This window comes from Acanthochromis polyacanthus, chromosome 2 (genome assembly GCF_021347895.1).
Source record: "Acanthochromis polyacanthus isolate Apoly-LR-REF ecotype Palm Island chromosome 2, KAUST_Apoly_ChrSc, whole genome shotgun sequence".
NCBI lineage: Eukaryota > Metazoa > Chordata > Actinopteri > Pomacentridae > Acanthochromis > Acanthochromis polyacanthus.
The window spans coordinates 15,434,392-15,457,903 of record NC_067114.1 but is presented as its reverse complement, the minus strand read 5'-3'; the positions used below and the strand labels follow the sequence as shown (position 1 = coordinate 15,457,903).

Here is a 23,512-nt window from a genome sequence, read left to right as displayed (position 1 = left end):
CAACCTTGACATGTCAGGCCTCTATAGTCACTGTTCTGACTTCCTGTATTCACTATTTATCAAGTCCAGCATTGCTATTTCTGTTAGAAATGCTTGCATCAACCTTTTTTTATAATGTCCAAATCTGTCAATAGACGAGTGGTACCGTAATATATATATATATATTTTAAGTAATTTGTTGCTGTAGGGACTGCAGTGTTTACAGAAATTCTGCACACAGTGTCTTGTTTTTTGCTGTGATGTAACCTTCTGTCTGTTGAAGCAGAAAGGTTAAAGTGATGATCTCTACCCTGCAGTGTCCATGTGTTAACAGTGTGTTTGCTGTGCCTGTGTTGTCAGCTCGTTGTGGTGCGGTGCTGTCTGAGATGAGTGGTGTCATCCTCAGTCCAGGTTTCCCTGGCAACTACCCCGGCAACCTGGACTGCACCTGGCAAATCACTTTGCCAACTGGATATGGTAAGTATTATGGGATGGAGGTGCATTCCTAAAAAGAAAGTGTCACCTTCAGTACAGCTGTTGGCATGGTTGGGAAGCACCGACCAGACCTTCTGTTTTTTTAGCACAAAATCAGCTGCAGATTCACCACATACTCGAGCGGGGGGCTGATGCATGGTGTGTGCAGTTAAATGACTGTAGTAGCTGATGGTTTGAATAGGGCACAGCTTGTATCATTATTTTAGTGTGTACCTGGCAATAGTTTACTCAAAAGGCAGCAAAACTGGATTCTTTGAAGCTCTGGTGACTTTTATTGCAATTGTCTCAGACATAAAAAACTGGAGCTTTGTCTTTGGTGCAAGTTATTACAATGACTGCACAAAAGCACCAAATAAAATAGATAATAACATCAAGAACAAGAAAAGCAGTCAGAGAGCACAGTACTCCGCCAATGGTGCTTTGTCTTTGTATCATTTCCGACAGATGAAATCTTTAATAAAAAATTATGTTGCGCTGAACACAGGCCTGTGTTATGCATGTGTACGTTATGTACGGATACCAAATCGCGTGACCTAAAAATGTAGCAGGTGGAGGGAATTGATGGGACTCGGAAACATCCGAACAATTTAATAAATTGTCTTGTATCATTTCCGATGGATAAGTCCCGATAAGTCAGCAGCAGTGGATTTGTAGTAGGATCGCAATCATGTAATCGTAAGCAGGAACTCACTTGTTGTCAAAGTTAGTGACGCCGTGACGCTATCTCGCAATGCTGCGGGAATCCTTAACAAATCTTTGGATCCAGACTCTAAGCCGCATCACTGCCAAAATCTATTGAGATGGTCCCTGTGTCATTTCTGTCCTTCCCTGAAAATTTCATCCAAATCCATTTATTCCATTTTTGAGTAACATTGCACACAGACAGACCAACTTGCGCAGATCGTCACTTAACTCTGCCATGTTCCTTGTTGGAAAAATAATGTAAAAATATTATATTTGGTCTCTGTGTTGACACCATGTTTCTATGCACACTGTAAATGTAATGTTAAATGTAAACTTTCTCAATAGTTTTTCTCAATGCCACCTGTTAGGTCCTGTCTGGTATTTTAATAAGCTACTCTTCAATTCTCATATATTGTTATAATGTTTATGCTGTTCTATATCAGGTGTCTGTATCATTTGCATTCTAGGAGCCCATGTTCAGTTCCAAAACTTTTCTTCGGAAGACAACCATGACTTCCTGGAGGTCAGGGCTGGACCTCAGCACAGCTCTGCTCTTATTGGTCAGTTTACTGGCTCACAGATCCCGCCCCCTTTATCGAGCACCACCCACCTGACGATCATCCACTTCTACAGTGACCACTCAGAGAACAGACCGGGATTCAAACTGACCTATCAAGGCAAGTTCACGGGTGTTTTTGCCTAATTAAGATTCTTTTTTTTAATATACGGCAACTGCAGTCATTAAGAGCCACAAACCTTGAGGTATTACTGCAGACATTTCCAGTAAAAAGCGATCCCTGAGGGGACACTGACAGAACAGACCTTTATTCACATTGAGCCAAGTGTTTAGTTTCTCCACATTTAAAGTTGTTAAGACAATAGTTGCTTCAGTGATTTAGGAAGAATGGTTTCCTCAAACACTCAGAATAAATTAACATTTCCAACCTAGTGGCCAAACTACAAAGCTTTCTCATCTCTAAGAAATGAAGGGTAGAATGAAAAAACAAATTTCTGCGAGGTTTTGAGCTTTGATCCATGGATGAGTCATGGTTAAAAAACCTTATGGCGTTCCTCTCATCATTAAAAGAGATGGGTTGTTAGTACGCCCTTGTGAGAAACTTGCATCTTGTCCAGCAGGCTATACTTTTAGCCCTAAGTGCTTCACTTCAAAGACACAAGAGATACACTGTAGGCCAGCATAGCTAGAACAAGGCACACTTACACATAGCCTAACTCACATCTACCTGCCCACAGTCATTTTTCCCTTTATACTCCCAGTTTGCGATGGTAAGTCCCCTAACACTGCTGTTCTTGTCACATTCCTCCCACCGTTTGCTTCTGGAGGATGTGGACATGTTTCCTCAAGTGGAGTTGCACTCGATGCTTTTTTTTTTTTGATCTGACAGCAAAGTTCTTTGGTGGGAGGATGCAGTACACACAGAGGTTCATGATGGTACTTTCAATGTGGGTGCAGGATTTCACCTCCACACCTCTGTGAATCACATACAAGCTCAGGTTCTGCACTCAAGGCCTGGGAGGTTTACAGTTCAGTAGGCTGAACAGTTGTGTGCACATCCAGAAAACCTAAGTTGCTTAAGTGCTGGATGCCAAAAAAAATCTATGTAAATACAATGGAAAAGTTCCCACATACTGGCATTTTAATCGTAATGTCACTTGTAAAAGGCTTAAGGGGGCTCTGATTCCAGTTTTAGGTTTTGGCACCCTGTCATTGCGGTACCTGTAAGTGCACTTTTCTTCAGAGAGATTTTCAATGTTGTTCCTGTAATCTCTTCGAGCCACATTCTTGGCTGTAGTTTCACAGCTCAAAGTACTCCCGCTACCACGAGCACAACTTTTGGCCTATATTTTCTACATTCCGCACAGTCCCTCTTTCAGCTCCTTGTATTTCAGTATGGTCTCATATCCTCTCCTATTCCTTTCCCTTGATGTTGTTTTCACATGGGACCTCTACATCTGTCAGCAATTGCTTTTATGTTCTTTACTGTTATATCTCTACCATGTCCAGCTAGCTTTGTTAGTATTTGTTTAGCTGTCAGGATCAAAAAGTTCCACAAAATCTTTAGTGACATCTTGTACCTTCACTTGAGATGGATAACGCATACATAGTGCTAAACACTGTCACATCCTGCACCTTGAATGTGTCATATACAGTCCCTTCCTGCCTTTTAGCTACAGCTCCTACCGGCACAGATTGTGCCTGAGACCTGTTTACACAGTCTGCACTGTTGATGCTTTCTAGTGCTGCACACCATGTTTGTATTGACCTGGTGCTGAGTGCTTTTTCTTCTGCTGTTAGGTGCAGCTTTTCTCTCCAGCCCCTCTCTGTATTTTGTAGCAAATGGGATTCCAGTAGCAGTCACCTCTGCTCTCTGTCAGTGGCACATGTAATGAAGGAATCTGACTTGCCATGACACTCATGCATAGCGAGATGTGCCCTAAATAGTCCTGTGGTACTGACATTTCCTTTAGCAAGTGCTGGCGCGCCATGCATACATGTGCCAGATGACTGTGTAGGAGGAGATTCGATCCATTGATATTGCTGCACTTACTGCTGGTAGCTTCAGTGGGTCATAGATTTTTGAATGCCTCTTCAGGTCCATTAGCTGTAGAACGGAAAATGTTGTGAGTACAATAAATCCCAGATGTCATTTTGTTGTCACATTTTGGGACGTCAGGAAAGCATAAAAATCTACTATGTAAGGCTACACACGAGAATACAGAGGGACAAATTTACACCTATGTTGTGTTGATTAATATGTGTTCGACTGGATGCCGACTTATCTAGTTTACCTGGGAACATCTTATCTTTACTTCCTGATGCCTAAAAATCTTGTGAATTTAAAATCATACTGTCATGTTTCCACAACAAGCAGCCATGTCTCTTGTCTCTGTCTGCAGCTTATCAACTTCAAAACTGCCAGGATCCCTTTCCTTTCCCCAATGGGGACATCATCAACAATGACTACAGTGCAGGCCAATCAGTAACCTTCCAGTGCTATCCTGGTTATGTTTTAATCGGACACACAGTCCTAACATGCCTGCATGGGGCCAACCGCAAGTGGAACCACCCATTTCCACGCTGCGAAGGTAAGAACCAGTCATGAATTTTTGATACACTAGTAATGGTGTTGTGCAGTGTATGTCTTTGTCTATTTGGTTTAATGTATGCACTGCAATCAAAATTTAAATAGAATAAAAATGTGCATTTCATATATTAGCTAGTATTTCTTGTGCTGTTATGAGCAATTTAGAAAACTTTGTAATTTATAATCTAGACATGTAACAAAAACGTCTTATCCTGATTGAATTTTAGTCATTTTAAATTTGCTCTTCAATTGTAATCACAAGCCAACACCATAAGCAATCACAGAGAAAGTACATACTCATGTTATTTGCTGTATATGTCAGTTGCAAAATCATACTATACGATATTTTATTGTCATTCACAGCATGGAACATGAGGAACAAAATACAGTACTCAAGTCTCGGCCCTAGTAAAAGCAGTAATAATAATCAAATAAAAAATAAGATAAATAATAGCCTATTGACTTGCCATGACACTCATGCATTGTGAGATGAGCACAAAATAACTCAGCAATGCAGGCCCTAGTATAAACAGTAATATATAATTTAAATAAATATAAGATAAATGACAGCCGAGTGACCTAAAGAAAATAAAGACCTATATAAAAACTAATAAAAACCTATAAAAAAAACTAATAAAAACCTATGCAAAAACAGTTATTCATCAAAATCATTGCTCTTGTACCTCCACTGCTCGCACTATTGCTGTTCTCCTACCACTAATAACAGTGAGAATAATTATATCCTCAAAGTCTGCACTTTAGCACTTCTAATTATTCTAGGTTTAGCGCGTCAGAAGTGAAAAATTTGCAAATAGATAATCCTATAACTGCTTTTTACAGCTCCTTGCGGCTATAATGTCACAGCTGAGAACGGGACCATCTATTCACCTCAGTACCCCAGTGAATATCCCAACTCCCAGGACTGCAGCTGGCTCATAACAGTTCCCCACGGACATGGAGTTTATATCAACTTTACCTTATTGCAGACGGAGCCTGTCACTGATTACATCGCTGTCTGGTAAGTCTGGGTTCATACTCACTCGAACATTCATGACACGCACACACACACACACACACACATAGACAGAAAAGCACAAGTGTTTCTTTACAGCATCATGCAGGAAGTGATTGCATCACTGACAGGTAAGTCTTGAATGTACTTGCACTGTCTCCTCTCTGCACACTAATAAGAAGATGGTGGAGTTATATCAACTCTTACTAAGATGATGTATTCATTTAATTACATATTTTTCAAACTGTTTTTTACCTCATCCCTGGTATTGATTGCATTTTTATTCATTGTGTATTTTTACTTCATACAGACACAGTCTTGGGTGTGATTAAGCCTGTGCCACTATGTGTCAATTGTTTATGACTTTACTGTACACACAGAGACACATGTGCACATGGCTGATACACAGGAACCAAAGTTCTATCGACTAATAATACATACACACATATATAGTCTCTGCTATGCATACACAGACTCCTCTGCAGTAATAATGGGATTCAGTGTGGAGGTAAAAGTGTAATACAGGGAGTGCGAGAGTAATGCATTTACAATGGGACCACTGACCAATTCAATCTAACTCAGTACCATGGCCATACGCAGACCCAGACAGGGCTTGGGAACTCTGGAAATAATGATGAGATTCAGTGGGGAGTGGGAAATGTAATGAAAGCAGTGGCAGAACCGGGTTCACGAATCCAACAAGACTCAGCTGGATCTGACAAGTTTGGGTCAGTCCAAGAGAAATATATCATTTAATAGTTTTACTTTGCATCATGTTTCCTGTCAAAAATAATATTAAGCAGTGAGTTTATTAGGAAAACTATTAAGATCAAGTATAATTTGAGCTTTGTCATCGTTTCATGTAGTTTTGGTTTGAGATAGACATGTTTGGTGTTTGGGGGAGGTCAGGCTTTAATTTTCAGGCTCAAGAGTCAAGCTCTGGGGAGTGAGCAGCTGAAATGCAGTAGTAGTGGGAAAGTAATACATTCACAGTCAGTGACTACTCGCTTTCAATCTCGCCAGCTTGCAGCACCATGGATTTAGCTATGGGAGGCACCATAGTGAGTTATTTTTCAAATGCAAATTGATTTCGGTCAATCATGTGTTTTATGTATGTTTTGTGAGGCACATTTCATGGGGAACAAAATTATGAAATCGGAATCCATAGATTGTAGGATACCAAAAGAACTGTGTAATGTGAGATTATTGTGTACATAATGGCTCGATCTAGCTTTATCTAAAATACATGAATATATTTGGCAGTGACTCGGGGCTGACACTGAGCAAGAGAGTGCTTTTCTCAGACCCAGTGGGATACCATCTACCTTCGAGGGTCTTAGACAGATTTAGAGTGGCTGAACCAATGGCCTACTGCAGCCGTATTATATCCATGTACAGTGCCTTGTGAAAGTATTCGGCCCCCTTGAACTTTTCAACCTTTTGCCACATTTCAGGCTTCAAACATAAAGATATAAAATTGTAATTTTTTGTCAAGAATCAACAACAATTGGGACACAATCGTGAAGTGGAATGAAATTTATTGGATATTTTATACTTTTTTAACAAATAAACTGAAAAATGGGGCGTGCAATATTATTTGGCCCCTTTACTTTCAGTGCAGCAAACTCACTCCAGAAGTTCAGTGAGGATCTCTGAATGATCCAATGTTGTCCTAAATGACTGATGATGATAAATAGAATCCACCTGTGTGTAATCAAGTCTCCGTATAAATGCACCTGCTCTGTGATAGTCTCAGGGTTCTGTTTAAAGTGCAGAGAGCATCATGAAGACCAAGGAACACACCAGGCAGGTCCCAGATACTGTTGTGGAGAAGTTTAAAGCCGGATTTGGATACAAAAAGATTTCCCAAGCTTTAAACATCTCAAGGAGCACTGTGCAAGCAATCACATTGAAATGGAAGGAGTATCAGACCACTGCAAATCTACCAAGACCCGGCCGTCCCTCTAAACTTTGACCTGGAACAAGGAGAAGACTGATCAGAGATGCAGCCAAGAGGCCCATGATCACTCTGGATGAACTGCAGAGATCTACAGCTGAGGTGGGAGAGTCTGTCCATAGGACAACAATCAGTCGTACACTGCACAAATCTGGCCTTTATGGAAGAGTGGCAAGAAGAAAGCCATGTCTCAAAGATATCCATAAAAAGTCTCGTTTGAAGTTTGCCACAAGCCACCTGGGAGACACACCAAACATGTGGAAGAAGGTGCTCTGGTCAGATGAAACCAAAATCCAACTTTTTGGCCACAATGCAAAACGATATGTTTGGCGTAAAAGCAACACAGCTCGTCACCCTGAACACACCATCCCCACTGTCAAACATGGTGGTGGCAGCCTCATGGTTTGGGCCTGCTTTTCTTCAGCAGGGACAGGGAAGATGGTTAAAATTGATGAGAAGATGAATGGAGCCAAATACAGGAGCATTCTGGAAGAAAACCTGTTGGAGTCTGCAAAAGACCTGAGACTGGGACGGAGATTTATCTTCCAACAGGACAATGATCCAAAACATAAAGCCAAATCTACAATGGAATGGTTGACAAATAAACGTATCCAGGTGTTAGAATGGCCAAGTCAAAGTCCAGACCTGAATCCAATGGAGAATCTGTGGGCAGAGCTGAAGATTGCTGTTCACAAACGCTCTCCATCCAACCTCACTGAGCTCGAGCTGTTTTGCAAGGAAGAATGGGCAAGAATTTCAGTCTCTCAATGTGCAAAACTGATAGAGACATACCCCAAGCGACTTGCAGCTGTAATTGCAGCAAAAGGTGGCGCTACAAAGTATTAATGCAAGGGGGCCGAATAATATTGCACGCCCCACTTTTCAGCTTTTTATTTGTTAAAAAAGTTTAAAATATCCAATAAATTTCGTTCCACTTCACGATTGTGTCCCACTTGTTGTTGATTCTTGACAAAAAATTACAATTTTATATCTTTATGTTTGAAGCCTGAAATGTGGCAAAAGGTTGAAAAGTTCAAGGGGGCCGAATACTTTCACAAGGCACTGTAAATACATTTTACTGGCATTAACACTTGTCACTTCAAACAGTCTCCTTTAAAATCTTTCTTCCCTTTTGACTTTTTGGTTTGCCCAGGCAGAAGCAAATATGCTTTTCAAGTGGAAGGTTGGAGCAATGTAACAGGTATACAATGGATTTTAAGTGACTTAGCAGCCTACTTCCTGTTTAAAGTATAAACACAGACCTCCTGAAACTGGTGGAGTTTGTATTTTGGAATTCTTTTAATTATATGCATCAGCAGCAAACTATTAATAGAAGAGGATGGTTGACATTATCTAATTGAACTCATAAGAGCATAAGATTGGGGCCAGCGCTTTTGTCATAATTTGGGAATTTGACTGTTTGAATTTTCAAATTCAGTTGGACAGAAAGTGCGATGAGACAGAGAATGCCCTGTATGAGCTGCTGGGTTAATGTGAAATTGATTGGAAGCATAATTGAAATTTAATATTAAAACTTTTAACGATTAACAGTTTTGTCCTAAAATTAGCCCTACTGGATCCAAATGGGCTGACTAAAACAAGTGCATTATTGTTTTTGCATTATTATTATCATTGTCACCAGTTGGCCAAGGATTTGTTTTTTTCACATAATTATTGTGTATATAACTGGAGTTCTGTGTGTTCAATAGCTGCTGAGGAGTTGATATAAAATGACACGTAGAGAAATGCATTCAGAAAGAATTGCTTTGCTTCAGACTGAGCGATGATCACAAGTCAACAGTAACAGCTGACTATTGCAATCACAAGTCACATTTAAACAGATCACTGAGCTAACGGTTACAACCTGAGGAACCTGTACTTTGACTTTTCTGGAAATGATTGGTACTGACTACTCTTAAAATGTCTCTGCATTCATTGATTTAACCGGCACAATGTATCTCTGCATACCAAAGTTACAGATTTAGAAACGATCTTCCATTAAAATAATCTCTTCGTGCCTTGAAATGATTTTGACATAACTCTCCACTGTTGCTTCCTCGAGAATGTGCAGATATATGAAGTTCTTTCTCCACCCCCCTCCACTCGCTGCAGCTTCAGCACACCAGCTCTGCTACAATTCCGCTCAAATTCTATAAAACTACTGTGGAGTCATTCTGCCATACTTGTCCATAATACTGCAGAAGTCCCACCCTGTTACTTGGCAGAATTTATTCCTCTGATTTGTTACATCTAAAACCCAAAAAGTCTGAATCTGTCAATGCTTAATAGCAGTTTCAAGGCAGACATGCTCAGCTGTGGCCTTCACTGCTTATTTCTCCCAAGAGTTATCTTCCACCATATAAAAACGCACCATATGGACATGTTAACAAGGTAGAAACCTCACCTCGTCAAAGGGGCTCTTTAAGCTGATTTCCACCTTCGCCAACCTGCTGCTGTTTTGGTTTCTCAGCAATAAAGGTTGTGAGGCATATCTTTTGAATGTGCTTTGCCATGTCCTGTAACCGCCATATCTCAGTGATGTGTGCCTGCTGGTTTCTGCTCTGTATACCCCTGGGCTTTATGTGACAGCAGCTGGATCCAGATGTCAGGGACCGAAGCCAGACTGTCTCTGTGGTTTTCCACCAGTTGTGTTTGGCTCTTTGCCTCATACCGCTGAACCATTGCTAACAGTGGGTGATGGATCTAACATCGGGGCCACACAGTGCAGTTGTTGAGAAATGCTTTACACTCACTCAATCAAATGCAGAATTTTTATTCATCAGTTTAGAATAAATAGACAATGCTTTGTATAATATCAGCCTTGATGTGATATCTAAGCCCTTCTCCTGCTGAATATCTGGGATCAAAATCAATGCAGAATCGATCAACAACTTATGGACTGCTGTTTTGTTCACTGAGAAAACATAGCAGAGTTGTACGAATTCAGAAAATTACACCACTCAACTATAATCGAGCCCTTTTAGAACAGGAAGGTATAATGCTTAAGATACATCACAGTGTTTTAATAAGCAAAGTCTCAGCGGTATCTCCCTCTCATATCAGTGTGCTGTAATTTCTACCTCTTTCATGTGACAGTTCCGTAGCTTCAGCATAAGGACACACGTTTGCTTTCAAAGAGTCTTTTTTTGGTGGATCTCCTGGTAAAAAGTGCTCCACTTTCAAGGTAAAGGGAAGAGAAAAAGAAGTGATTTGTTGCTCAGTGGATCCTGTCAGCACCTATCATGCTGCTAATGTATTCATCCCCATCTCATCCTACTCTCAGCTGCACTGTGCTTGTGTCAATCACCAGCAGTAGACAAATAGAGCAGACAAATAGAAAATGTTAAATGTTAATAAATCACACTTATTTTTGATCATCATTTCCAGAGGCAAGGTTTACTTAGAATGTGTAGGAGAGGATCTAATTCACATTTCCTGCCCTTGTCGTCTCAGAAAGTGTTGCTGGTGTGTTATTCACACCAGTGGCTTTTTTTTTTTTTTTTTTTTTTTGCTCACAAGGTAACATCTTATGCCTTGATGGCACTGACTTCATTTAATGGCTTTCACAGGAGCTCATTGTGGGAAAGGTCACGAACCAACTAAGTCCGAGTTTCTCTGTGCAGTTGTAGAATTTTTAAAATTTATAGCTCACAAATAGAAACTGTAATTAATGAAACTGTATATGTTTTTTGGGCCTGAGGAAAACATCACTGTCGGGTTTGTGTATTTTTCTGTAAGTAAAAATACAGCCAAGAAATTCTAACTCAGTTTTGAATCAAATGACCCAAATAGCACATTTTGATTCTCTAAATGAGCTCCAACACCTTCAGAAGACCTTGAATTATTGAGGAGCCTAGAGATCCCAGGCACTCTTCATGAATTAAAATTTTAAAACCCTTGTTTAATCCAATGGCATGTTCATTAAAAACCTAAAACTGGGCATTTAGAAATGCTAGAAAATGTAACCTTTCAACAACATTCAATATTTAACGAGTAAAGTTAAGCCTTTAATCTGTGGACTTTGTTCAATGAACTTGTTTGAAATGGGTAAAAAAAAAAAAAAAAGGAAAGGAAAAACTAAAATATTCTTGCTACCCCTTCAATGAACAAGCACATGGACTTACCAGATATCAGTTTTATTTTATTAACAATTGCTGCTTTTGGTTTTTCTTCCTCCCTCTAATTAAACCTGGTTGATAAAAGTAAATCCGCATCTAACAGTTCATAAACAGTTTAGCCTCTCAACCCCTGCCTTCCTTTGAAACCGCAGCAAATGTATGTACCGGCACAGTGTTGACTCCAGTCAGCAGTTTATTTTTCCAACCTGACTTTGATGATCCAATCACAGTTAAATGTAGCTATTGAAGTTTTTCATCACTAGTATAGATTTCCATTATAAGGAATCTACAGAGGCGTTTTTGGAGATAAGTGCTGATTTATAATAAAATATATTCTGAGGTGAGTTGAAGATCAATTTTTGCTGGTAGGTCAGTGAGAAAAAGCTACACGCCAAATTTTCAAACAGAATAGAGGGGAAAATAAAAAGGAATAGCTGCAAACCAAGCTAATGGAGGTTAAACTTCACTGCGGACACAATCAGTAGCTGCTCTGCAGAAAAGTCTCATAGTTACCTTTGGGTTGTTCAAGTTCATGCGTCTTACTCTGTCTGTATTATGTACCAGTTGCTAATATCAATTTTGTCACAACCTGTCCCAGCGTTACACAAATGAATGGAGATCACACAAGTTGTAACTAGAAATAAATTTATTTTACTACAAATAGAAGTGAAATTAACTAAACAAAACCATACACAGTGGGAACCAGAAGACAGAGAGGGGACACCATCTAATGTAGTGGAGTCAGACCAGGTAAGCTGAATCTCCATGACGATGCAAGTCCACCCATTAGACTCCTCCAACATAAAATCATTTATCAGAACACAATTTAGTTATTTGACTTACTAAATATTTCATGTTAGCGTTGGCTTCTTCACCGTACTTAGAACCCTCTCTGTTCCTCTGCCGCTGTGTTTTACTTCTGGGAGGCGTGCAAACCCTAAACATAAGAACCTCAGTTGTATTTTGGTTGGTTTCTTTCTGCATCTCTCTCAGTAGTTTTAATGTTTCCTGCTTCCAGCTTAAGCCTCATCTGTTGTGTCCGTCTTTCTATTTAGGGACGGCCCAGATACATCCAGCTCTCAGCTGGGAGTCTTCAGTGGCAACACAGCATTAGAGTCGGCCTACAGTACCAGCCCCAAGGTCCTGATCCGTTTTCATTCTGACTTTTCAACTGGAGGCTTCTTCATTCTGAACTTCCATGGTAACTTCATGCACCAGAGTTGTGACTGTCTTGGTATCTCTGCATGCTGTCTACATTTTTAAATAGATTTTTCTTGCTATAGGAACTGATATAGCCTGAGTGTAACCAGTAAATAGCTGTAAGAGATGAGGTCATAGCACTGTCAACAGAGAAAACTACTGAAAGAGTTCAGCTTGCTTCTTTTACTACATTCCATGAAAATCTCCATTACATCTTAGTATTCACTGTTTTTAAGAGTAAACAAGTTCATATCTCAGAATAGACCTGCTTCATGTGATTTGTGTTACTTGAAAAGGAAACATTTTTTAAAGGAGCCACTGGCAGTGTGTGCACTTTGAGGTGTATTTTTATATGTATATCATACAGCACTATGAACTGCTGTGTTTCTTTCCACCTACAAGGCCATCTTGACACACTGAGCACCATATATGAAATTCAGTTTTCTCATAATTTTGTTCAGTTGTCAGACTAGAGTATGTGCAGGGAAATTGTGTTACCCAAAGACCAGGCACATACTACATTTAAATTTGAATTCAAGAATTGAATTGGATTTCTTATGCAAAACATGTGAACCTGCACAAAGCACACCCAGTTCCACTTCGGTGACCGTTGATTTCTATAAGGTTCCTTATAGTCCTGTAGTAGGAAGACTTCTTGCTCCTCTCTCCAGCGTACCGTCTGAAGAAGTGTTCTCCTCCCCCTGTTGTGGAGAACGCAGAGGTGATCTATGAAGATGAAGACTTCCAGATAGGTAATAGTCCTGATTTATGATTATTACCTTTGTTATGATTAAAAAAAATGTTTACTTTCGAGAAATTGAATGTAACATCACTGTAACAGAATAACCCACAAGATGGCTTCATTGACACAGACCTGCATACATGCAGGAAAGATTTAGGCAAGATTTTTTTTGATGATATTGTTTAATGCATTGTTCAAACTTAAGAAAAATGATCAACCTTATCGAATATGATACATCATAAGATCAAAATGACAAACTGCCTGTTCGGGCTTGTAATAGGTCATTATTCAGTTGATTGATTACTTCATTAATGTGCCACATTACTTTGCAAATGAATAGTCTAAGTATAGCAGGCTAACGCTAGTCTGGCACTGTTATTTTTATTTGGCTTTATTAAAGACACTGAGCCACCTGTTAATAAAATCTTGTCATTGTGTTGGTACAAGTACGTCTGTGATGCACAGAAAGAAGCGAAACAGCCATAGATTCACAACATTCTATAGTATTTATGTACAAAAAATTGTGTTTATATAAATTCTTGGTAAATGTGATCACTCACAAATGTTGATGTAGCATGTCAAAGTTAGCAACCAAAATCTGATGGATGGTAACTACTGTGGCAGCTTTTCTCAATGAATACAATAGAAAGAGACGGCAAAGTTACACAAGTCGGGTTTATTTACAATTTTTTTAAACATAATGTTGCTGTTTTTTTTTTTTAAACTTTGCATGCCTTTGAAAATACTTACAATTAAAAGGCATGCTCAAGTTTAGGTAAAATACACATTTGCTTTCTTACGTTTTATAAGTTATCTGTGTCAGCTGCATTTCTTTACTCACGTTTGGGACGTGTTTAGCATAAATTAACATAAATGGGGGCAAACAGCTGCTTCCTTGAAACGAGAAGATAAAAGCTTAAATATCCCTAATGGTATTTCCAGTGACTGTTAGACCTTGTTAGTTGGTAAGCTGGTTGTCAATACATTTGCATACCTCCTGGGTTTTATTCAGCTACACAAGTGTGTGACGCAACCTCGTTATCAGTATTACTCCTCTGAATTACTGTGCCGCCTGCCATCTGTGATCAATAAATAGCACTAGTTCATTAACTAAGTGCTATTTGTACTGTGTGAAATGGATTCGGATCAGCCTCCTTCTATTTAATAGGGGTACAGTGGGGTCCAAAGTTTTGAGACAACTGGTGAAGATGATTCTATTTTGCATTTATTTAGAATTTACTGCAAAATTGTTCATTACCAGTGAAAATATCAGCTTAATAATTGAGTGACAAGTTGAGAAATTGATATTGTAAAGTATCTCTGTTCATCCGGATTGCTGGAACTTCGTACTCGTTGGGTTTATTATTTGTAAGGTCTTCAACTTTTTATGTGAAGTGCGATCAGATGACGTGTTGTGAATTGGCGCTATATAAAACACAGTGGGGAAAAAAGAAAAAATCGCTTGAATTTTAATGTGTTTATTCAGAATTTGGTGCTCACCCCAATTTGCTTTAATCACTGCATGTACATGAAGTGACTCAGACTGTACAGGTTTGTTCAAACCTGAAAACTCATGTTATACCAGCATGATCTGACAGTGCTCCAAAGAGCTCCTTGTGATGTCAGGACTGCTTTGCTTTCTCAGTCTTCAAGTGTCCTATAAATGTTCAACGAGATAAAGGTCAAGTGAGTTAGACAAAGTAAATGAAAGTCCGCACTCCTTGGTCTTTCTTAGTTTTCAAGTGTTTCTTGCAGATCTTTGAGGTGTGTTGCTCATTATCCCGCTGCGGTATGAATCCTTCTCCACTAAGGTACAAACCAGAGGGTGTCACATTTCTCTGAATAATGGAGTGGTACTTCCCCCTGGTCAAGGTGCAGTTGATTTGGTAAAGGTGTCCTAATCACCTCCAGATTTGAATATTCTCCCCACCATGTCACACTGTGGGCTTGACACACCACACTATATTTTTCTCCTGTTTGCCTCTTTTACATACACATTTCTGTTACTGCCATGAATTTCGACCTTAGATTGTCTGTGACCTTGTTTCCCCTGTTGAGATGTTAGTTTCATTTGTTACCACCACTAGACAGCCTTATTTTGATGTTTTGTTTTTTTTCTGATTGGAGTCTTGTTTTTCATATCTAGCAAATTATGTATCTGTGATGAAGTTGCTTTTCTATCTCTCAGTGAACAAAGCTTGACGTATTGATCTTCTGACAGTGTGGTCACTTTTAGTCTGCCTGACTGTGCTTTGGATACAACTCAAGCGAATCTGACATTATTTTACTGTGGAGTTTACACAATCACTGCCCTGAATATGCTTAAATGAGTTTGCAGACTTAGAAATAGTGCAGGATCTTATATACTGTATGTCGTCTTTATTGTACAAGTCATATCATCTTTTGTTTTTCTGTTCTCAGACTTTACATATGTCCAACAGATTGTTAATGTGGTCTCAGACTTTCAGACTACAATCTTATGTTCTCCCAAGCTATTCATAAACATCTATTTTGGTAGAAATGATTGCTTGTCAAGTTCTCCATTTTCCTCAGCCTCATATCATGTGGCTTGCACAAAGCTTCTTACTCATGGTGACCTTTTAGATCAACAGGAGCTATAATTTTGAAAAAAGGCAGACATTTCATAAACCTCAGCAAGATCAATTTACCCTTCCAGTGGTATTCAGAGCCTAGTCGCTCCTGGCCAAGTATATAATCATTTCTGTTGCAAAAACTTACATTTTGAAATGTCAACTTTTATGAATTCAGAAAAGTTAGATGATTTTTTTGAATGATTTGTTGATTTTAGAGGGTATATATAGTTTTTGACCTTTAAAAAAATACCTTTGCAGGGTATTAGTTTCATTCAAGGATCATGAGAGACTTCCTCAGCTTTCTTTTGGGATTGAAAATTTGATATAAGATACAATGTTGATAACCGGACTAAGAGAAACACAACAGTGATCAAATAGTAAGTGATAGTTTGATTCCAGTTACTTCCATTTGCACAACACAACAGGAGCACCAAGCCAGCAAAGCATCATCAAGAGCATTCTGTAAAGACCGATGAGAGCTCATTTGGGTTATTACATGTACGAATTGTAAACCTTCCAGAACACTGAGTCCAGGTGAATTTTACCTTCATGAAACCTGATAGAATCAAGAACCTCAGAGACAGCAAGAGCTTTGATGTTACGCTAATGTCCATTAGCTGACAGCTGACTGTCCGTTTGTTCTGTTCAACAGTTTAATACTTTTCTCCCATGCTGTGAGACCCTGTATGTCTCCTGGACACATTTGAAGCCTGAATTACATGTCCCTGACAGATGGTAGACCTGCCTCTTAAGATAGCAAGTCTGTCCATCTGCAGCTCTCAAAACTGAGCGGGAGATGCAGGCAGTGACGTGGAAGGTCCTTACTTAAAAATAAAATTCTTTAAAAGATGTTTTTTTCCCAGTCTGTCTTTGTGGAGTACACCAACATTTGGAGAATTATTGATTGCTGAAATTGTTTGCTTCTGCTTTCTCCTCTTTGTACTTGCTGTAAATAGATCCTCTCCAGAAAATCAGATGAGGGAATGGGGACAAAATCCAGAGTCTTCATTTGATAAAATTAATGTACTCAGTCCAGGCAAAGGCTTTTTTGGTTGTCTTTTTGGTAATAAGCAGTAATAACAAAACTAAATATGAAGATCTCTTGCTCTAATAGGGATCTACAGAGAAATTTATGCAGCGGGGCAAACATTTCTAAGTTTCAGGAGAACATATGAAACTGGACTGGACTGAATGTACTCTGTACCTCCTTTTTAGTTCCATTTATTATATAATGAATTTTAGATATACTGTGTGTATATAATTTCCAAGGTATTCAACTAATAAAAGTCTAAAACTGTTGTTTTATTATAAAATAGATGACTGTTTTCGTTTGCATGGTCGTTAAGACTGCGTTGTTGCAGGCCTGCTTGTTAATGTATGATTGTCACTTAACAGAAGTTTTATTTTCCTCCATGGTTAGGTGACATTGTGAAAGTATCGTGCTTGCTGGATACACGCTGGTCGGAAAGGCAGAGCTCATGTGCAAACTCAATTCTCATTTGCTCTTTGAAGCCCCACCACCAACATGTCAAGGTAAGGCACCGCTCAATTCCTCAATAATACACAAAAAAACTGAATACCCAAAATTCCAGAAAGTGTGTTAAACAAACACACAAAATATGCCTGGATAAATTTATCCCCACAATTAAGCTTACCAAAATTTTACTCAAGATTCTTAAACGTACAGAACAAGTTGAAGCCTTTCTCACAAACTGGCCTGTACAAAAGGCGTTCTACAATGTACCATCTTTCACGAAGTTACTAGATGCTGTCAGAACGCGTATGTGTCATAATAAATATTAACATTAGTATACTTTAGTTTGCTCACATGTTCAACACCTGTCAAATCGTCTTAGTGTTAAAAAAAAATGATTTCAAGAATGTACTATGCACATCCCTAAAGTTGGGGAACTGAGATGAGGTTGACACATCCTGACATATATTTCATAGCAAGCTCCAAAATTCAACGAATCCCAGACTTTCAATATGAGCTATCTTTTTGTGAGATCATCCCTTCCTGATATACACCCACATATTTCCAGGCCTCCAATTTTGTTGACACATTTCTCTCCACAGCTACAGGATCTATCATAGGACTGTTCCCACTGGCTGAGTGGCACTCACTGTGAATACTAAGCTGACATTAATGTGTAAAATGGTTCGAGGTCTCTTTTAATCCATCATCTTCCTTGTGTCTGGGTTCTCATTGGTGCCATATGTTCCTAAACTAAAACTTCATAATTGATTTTGAAAATAAAATTCATACCGCTACTACTGCTATTCTTACAAGAACTGAATATTTTAAGAACCAAAGGGTGATCTGTACCAGAACAGATATATTGCTGCACCAAATACAGCTTCCACAAGAGAAGCTGTGCTATTGTTATGTGATTATTGTACTTTCCATCTACACATAAAACCCAGCTGTGTACAACCAGCTCAGACTCATTTTCAGTGTGTGTTGTCATGAGAGGGAATATAGAAAATCCTTAACTGAAACACAGACAAGACACTTTTGAGCCAGGAATATTGTGCCAAACTGATTCAGATTTTAACCTTTTAAAGCTAAATTAACCCATGGGAAGGTAGACATTGTTTGGTCCAGTTGGTACCAATGCAGTCAATCATTGCTAATCTTTGCATGAACCTTTTAATAATAATAATACTCTAGGAAAATAAACACATGTTGAGCCAGTCTATTCAGTAGTAAACTCGTGACTTGTTTGATATTATGACTAAGGAGTCCACAGGAAAGAAGACTGCTGTATTTTCCAGGTTTGGAAAGTGCTGTTGGTATTTCAATGAAACAAATAAATATTGATTTCAGTTTCTCTTTCAAGAATATGACTCTTTTCCCTATTGCAGCTGAGTGTTAAAAATACGCTCAGCTTTCACTATCACGTAGAGTGAACAGGATTTCCTTCCCATTAAAAGCAAAAAAATTTAAAAAAAAGAAGGCAGCAATCTTCTGAGTAGAACAGTTACCTCTTTTTGTGTTCAGTCAGTTATCACTAAAAGAGCCTGGTATCCTCCTTGCATTCAAGGCTCATATGTGGGCACGTTTAATGGAATGCGGCCTTCATTTTCCTCCCTTTCTGTCTGAATTCACACATTATCTCTGCACATTGAAAGAACACATGAAACAGTTGTCAAGGCAAGTCAGTTATGAGTCAAAACTGTTGTTTTGGAAAATAATAACACCATTCTTTGCTGCAGAATGGTCCGCCTATGTGGGACTAGTTAAAAAAAGAGAGAGATAGGTCAACCGATATGGGAAGTGGGCAGGCAAACTAAAAGCTGGAAAATAAAACCTTTTGAGAAGTTGCCACTATTTTGATGTTTTTGAGCTTTTGTCTGTTACCTCTCCAGCCCAGTGCCCAGCCAACGAGGAGCGGTTTTCGTCATCAGGAGTGATACTGAGCCCTGGATTTCCTAACAACTATCCAAACAGCCAGACGTGCTCCTGGCTGCTGCGTATGCTTCCAGGTACAGTGTGTGTCGAGGGGTGTGTGCAGCGTGTAGAGGACTGATTATGTGTGTTGAATGACAGATTGTATGTGATGCAGTAAAGTCATTATGTATGTAGATTTAGATTTGCTTAGTGTAAGTGTGTGAGAGACTATATGCCATAGAGTTTGTCTAGAATGAACAGAGGTGCATATGTATGTACGTTTGCTCTTTCAGTGTAAATGTTTGTACATCTGTCCCTGCACTGGTGCTTGCGTTTGTGTGGATACCACTGATTATTGCATATGAAAGTATATTTGTATGAGGCTTTGAGTATATTTTTCTTGTTTTCTAGGTTACACCATCAATATCTATGTTGAGATGTTCCACAGTGAGAAGCAATTTGATGAACTGGAGATTTTTGACGGTAAACAATGCTTTCCTGTTGGTATACCTACACAGACACACACACAGTTGGAATTAATGTTTGTTTATGCAAAGCAGCGACAATTAATAAGATGCACAGCACTTAATTCTCTTTTGTGGTGTTGGGGATTTACTCCCAAGGACTTCTAAGTAGATTGTGTGACAATATATTTGAAAGTACACAGAATAAATTGTGTGTGTAATTTACTGTCTTTATTAATTCATTTTTATTTACTTTGTATATTAAAAACTTTAGAGAACTTTATACAACTGTGTTGGGTAAATGCGCTCAGTGACTACTGTCAGTGTTTTTGCAAAAATCCAAATGTCAGTTTCTTTAAATCAAAGACTAATTTGGATACAGCTAAACTCCAAACATCATAACGAGCCAATGAAACTCAGAATAGATCTTACCAGCATGTGAAATATGTTGTTTGTATTGGAATTCGCATGCAGGGTGAGCATCCATCCATCCATCCGTTATCTATACACCACTTAATCCTCATTAGTGTCACAGGGGACTGGAGCCTATCCTAGCTGACTTAGGGTGACACCCTGGACAGGTCACCAGTCTATTACACAGAGAGACAAACAAGCATACTCACTTTCACTTACAGACAATTTAGAATTGTCAGTTTAAGACAATATCAGTCTTTTGGGAGGAAGCCAGAGAAACCAGAGAAAACACTGCATGCACAGGAAGAACATGCAAGCTCCATGCAGAAAGAACCCAGGCTCACAACGGGACACGAACCTGGGATCTTCTAGCTGAAAGGCGACAGTGCTAACCACCGAGACACTGTTCAGCCCCAGGGTGAACATATATACAACTAATATGTGTATCCAGCTCTGTTCTGTCTATTTGTATTTGTCTTGCCTGGTCCTAAACTCAGTTTCGCTGCCTTTGATGTTGCAAACAGCAGTGGCATCATTGTTGAGTAGGCGGCTGTGAGGTTTTTTGTTTTGTTTTATTTTTTGTGATTTATTATAGCATTGCACAAAGTAAAGAGATTCTGTAGATGTGGATAAATGCTTATGTAGGCTATTCGGAGAAAACTTTTAAATACATTATACTTTGCTAGTTTTACAAACAATATTTTGAAAAGTTTATAGATGACTGATGTTTCTTCCTAAACAAGGCCTAACTTATTTCGATTCAACTACACGGTTCAAACAATATACATTAGCACAGGTGGAGATGAGGCTGAACAATGTGCTCCATTCAGAATGCATAGAGAGCAAGTAATTTCTAGGTACTTAGCAACTTAATGATACTGTCACCCTCATGTGCTCATATCTCAGAGACAATAAAACACATTCTGACTGCAGCATATTGTTCATCTCTGCTTCACATTAGGATAATATTCATCTGGAAGATTGCAAGGACTCACTTGCAAAATGTACAGAGTAATTTTTGTCTGATTTCATCATGGTATGGCAAAGGTTACCCCCTATGGACACAGGACACAAAAAATTACACACAAATAGCATATTGTACATTAGTGCATATCCATGAGAAAATAAAACAATATGCCATACATAGTTATGTATACACAGCAGCTCTGAACTCTCATCCATTTATTCCACCAGGATCCTCAGGACAAAGCCCTTTGCTTGTTGCTCTAAGTGGTAACCACTCATCTCAGCTGAATTTCACATCGAAAACAAACCAGCTCTACCTGCGCTGGTCCACTGACCATGCCACCAACAAGAGAGGATTCAAGATACGATACTCAGGTATATCCAATATCTGTCTTGTCTTTTTTCTGTTATCCATTTTGTCATCTTGAATGAGGTGAATATCCCCTTTTTTTTAAACATATCTATGTATCTGCAGCATGTAAAAGCTTTGATAGGGTGTAGATTTTCATGATTTGATTAAAAAGAAATTCCATTCTATGCCATTGCTATTTAGCAATGTTCCTTTTTTTCCCCAAATGACTACTTTTGGCTCAACTCATTTGTTTCTACCAGCATGAATAACCTTCCCTAATGCCGATAACAGTGTAGGTGGCTCAGCAATGATCATTTAGATAATGTTTCTTCAAATGCATCAGACTGCTCCAGAGCAAATGGAATTAGTATCTTCAGTTTGTTCATTGGCCGTCAATGAGTGAATTAGCTTTCATGCGCAACCACTGTGGCGTTCTGTTAAGCTTTGTTAGATTTAAGATTGTGAGCTTCTCAAGCTGCCCCCTTAAATCCCTGCGCTTTTAACTTGTTAAGAATTCATTGAAGATGGCCACCAATCTCAGTCCACAAGACAATACTAATTTGCAGCGCACACTGAACTCCCGTTTGGGACTGAAAGGAGTTGCCACAAGGTCAGCCTCCTGGCTCTATATAGTGAAGAGAATGTGTGATATATTTTTATATCAGCACAATGGCCTCAAGTAATAGTATTGTCTTCTCTCCATGGTGTTATATTGCCCTGACGACAGCAGCTATACAGGAGAACAGAAACATACAGCTGAGATTTTTCACTTACTATACATTATTAATGCTCTGCTGTGTTTTATATTGAAACAAACCATATTACAGTATATATAATATATGTGTGTGGTGATCAGTTGATTATGATTTCTCCTTCAGCAGGCTGTTATGATTAGCGGGAAAGTACAAATGCGTCTGTACATGTGATCTCTGCCTGTTTTTTCTTGCTTTTCTTTACCCTTCTCAGTGCTCGATAAGCTATAAAATAACCTTGATGTCGTTGTTCTTAACTGTACAGCATTTATTTATCACCGACCTTCCTGAACACTGTGTAGCCTCATGACTCCATCACATAGCTTCACAGTGATTCATTTTGGTCAGGCTGTAAATATGTACGGGAGTTAGTAAGTTTTAGCAAAAATATCAACAATGGAAGCAGTATAAATAGTATTTATCTCAACAACTGTGAGTGCAAATCTATTATACTGTTCACATAAACACTTAAGGTGTTGAATTAGCTGGCTAAAACTATAACAAATGGAAGCAATGACAAACGTACAATGTAGCTAATGTGTGAGGGAGACGTCATTGGTCGCTGTCACAGATGGCTAAAGAGACTAATGTAAAGAAATGTGAAAGCGGATATTCAATACGGCTTTTCATTAATGCAAGTATGCGTGTTATAGCAGATTATATATGGGTCATGGAACATAGCTGATTGCTTGTAAGATAAATGAAAATATAGTAGCTACAATACTTAACACACTAATGGCGGCGGACAATTGAGCACGCCATAGCAATCAGATGAAACTAATGCAGCCAATATAATAGCGGAGCCAGACATTGTAGTTTTACCCGAGCAGATGCATCATACCTGTAGATATGCTCTAGGGTCAAGCTGCTGAGTGTCTCCTCTATACTTGGTCTGCTTCAAGAGAATGGCGTGAACAGGTTTTCTGATATGGAGAGCAGCTATTAGTCAGAGTTAAGGATGTGGACAGAGTAAGCAGAGATGACAGCTGATTGTCTGAGGGGCCTGTGGCATTCAGATGAAGCTGCCTATTAAACCGCTTGGGTCAAAGTTGATAAGTGTAGTCAAAGCAGAGGCATATACCGGTTTGGAACCACAGAAGATGCAGTAGGATCTATTCAATCCTGAGATGAAAATAGGATTCAACAGCAGCTTTGAGATACGTTATGCTTATTGAGAATGGTGTCACCTGTCATAGGGCTTTGTATGTTTACAATAGTGAAGCCTTAATACCCACCAGAGGGGCTATGCATAATTCAACATGGATACTTCTTTGATAGAAATACT

At 39.0% G+C, this 23,512-nt stretch overlaps 1 protein-coding gene across 1 annotated transcript in view; it reads left to right on the top strand.

Annotated features, from left to right (window-relative positions):
• The window catches only part of LOC110949783 (CUB and sushi domain-containing protein 1), a 329,068-nt gene that overhangs the window by 250,838 nt on the left and 54,718 nt on the right, over positions 1 to 23,512 (top strand). The window contains 11 exon segments of the mRNA XM_051944856.1: positions 340 to 456; positions 1,626 to 1,835; positions 4,078 to 4,266; positions 5,106 to 5,283; positions 12,408 to 12,553; positions 13,224 to 13,304; positions 17,309 to 17,329; positions 17,332 to 17,421; positions 19,258 to 19,374; positions 19,691 to 19,762; positions 21,352 to 21,498. Coding sequence (XP_051800816.1) covers positions 340 to 456; positions 1,626 to 1,835; positions 4,078 to 4,266; positions 5,106 to 5,283; positions 12,408 to 12,553; positions 13,224 to 13,304; positions 17,309 to 17,329; positions 17,332 to 17,421; positions 19,258 to 19,374; positions 19,691 to 19,762; positions 21,352 to 21,498 — 1,368 coding nt within the window.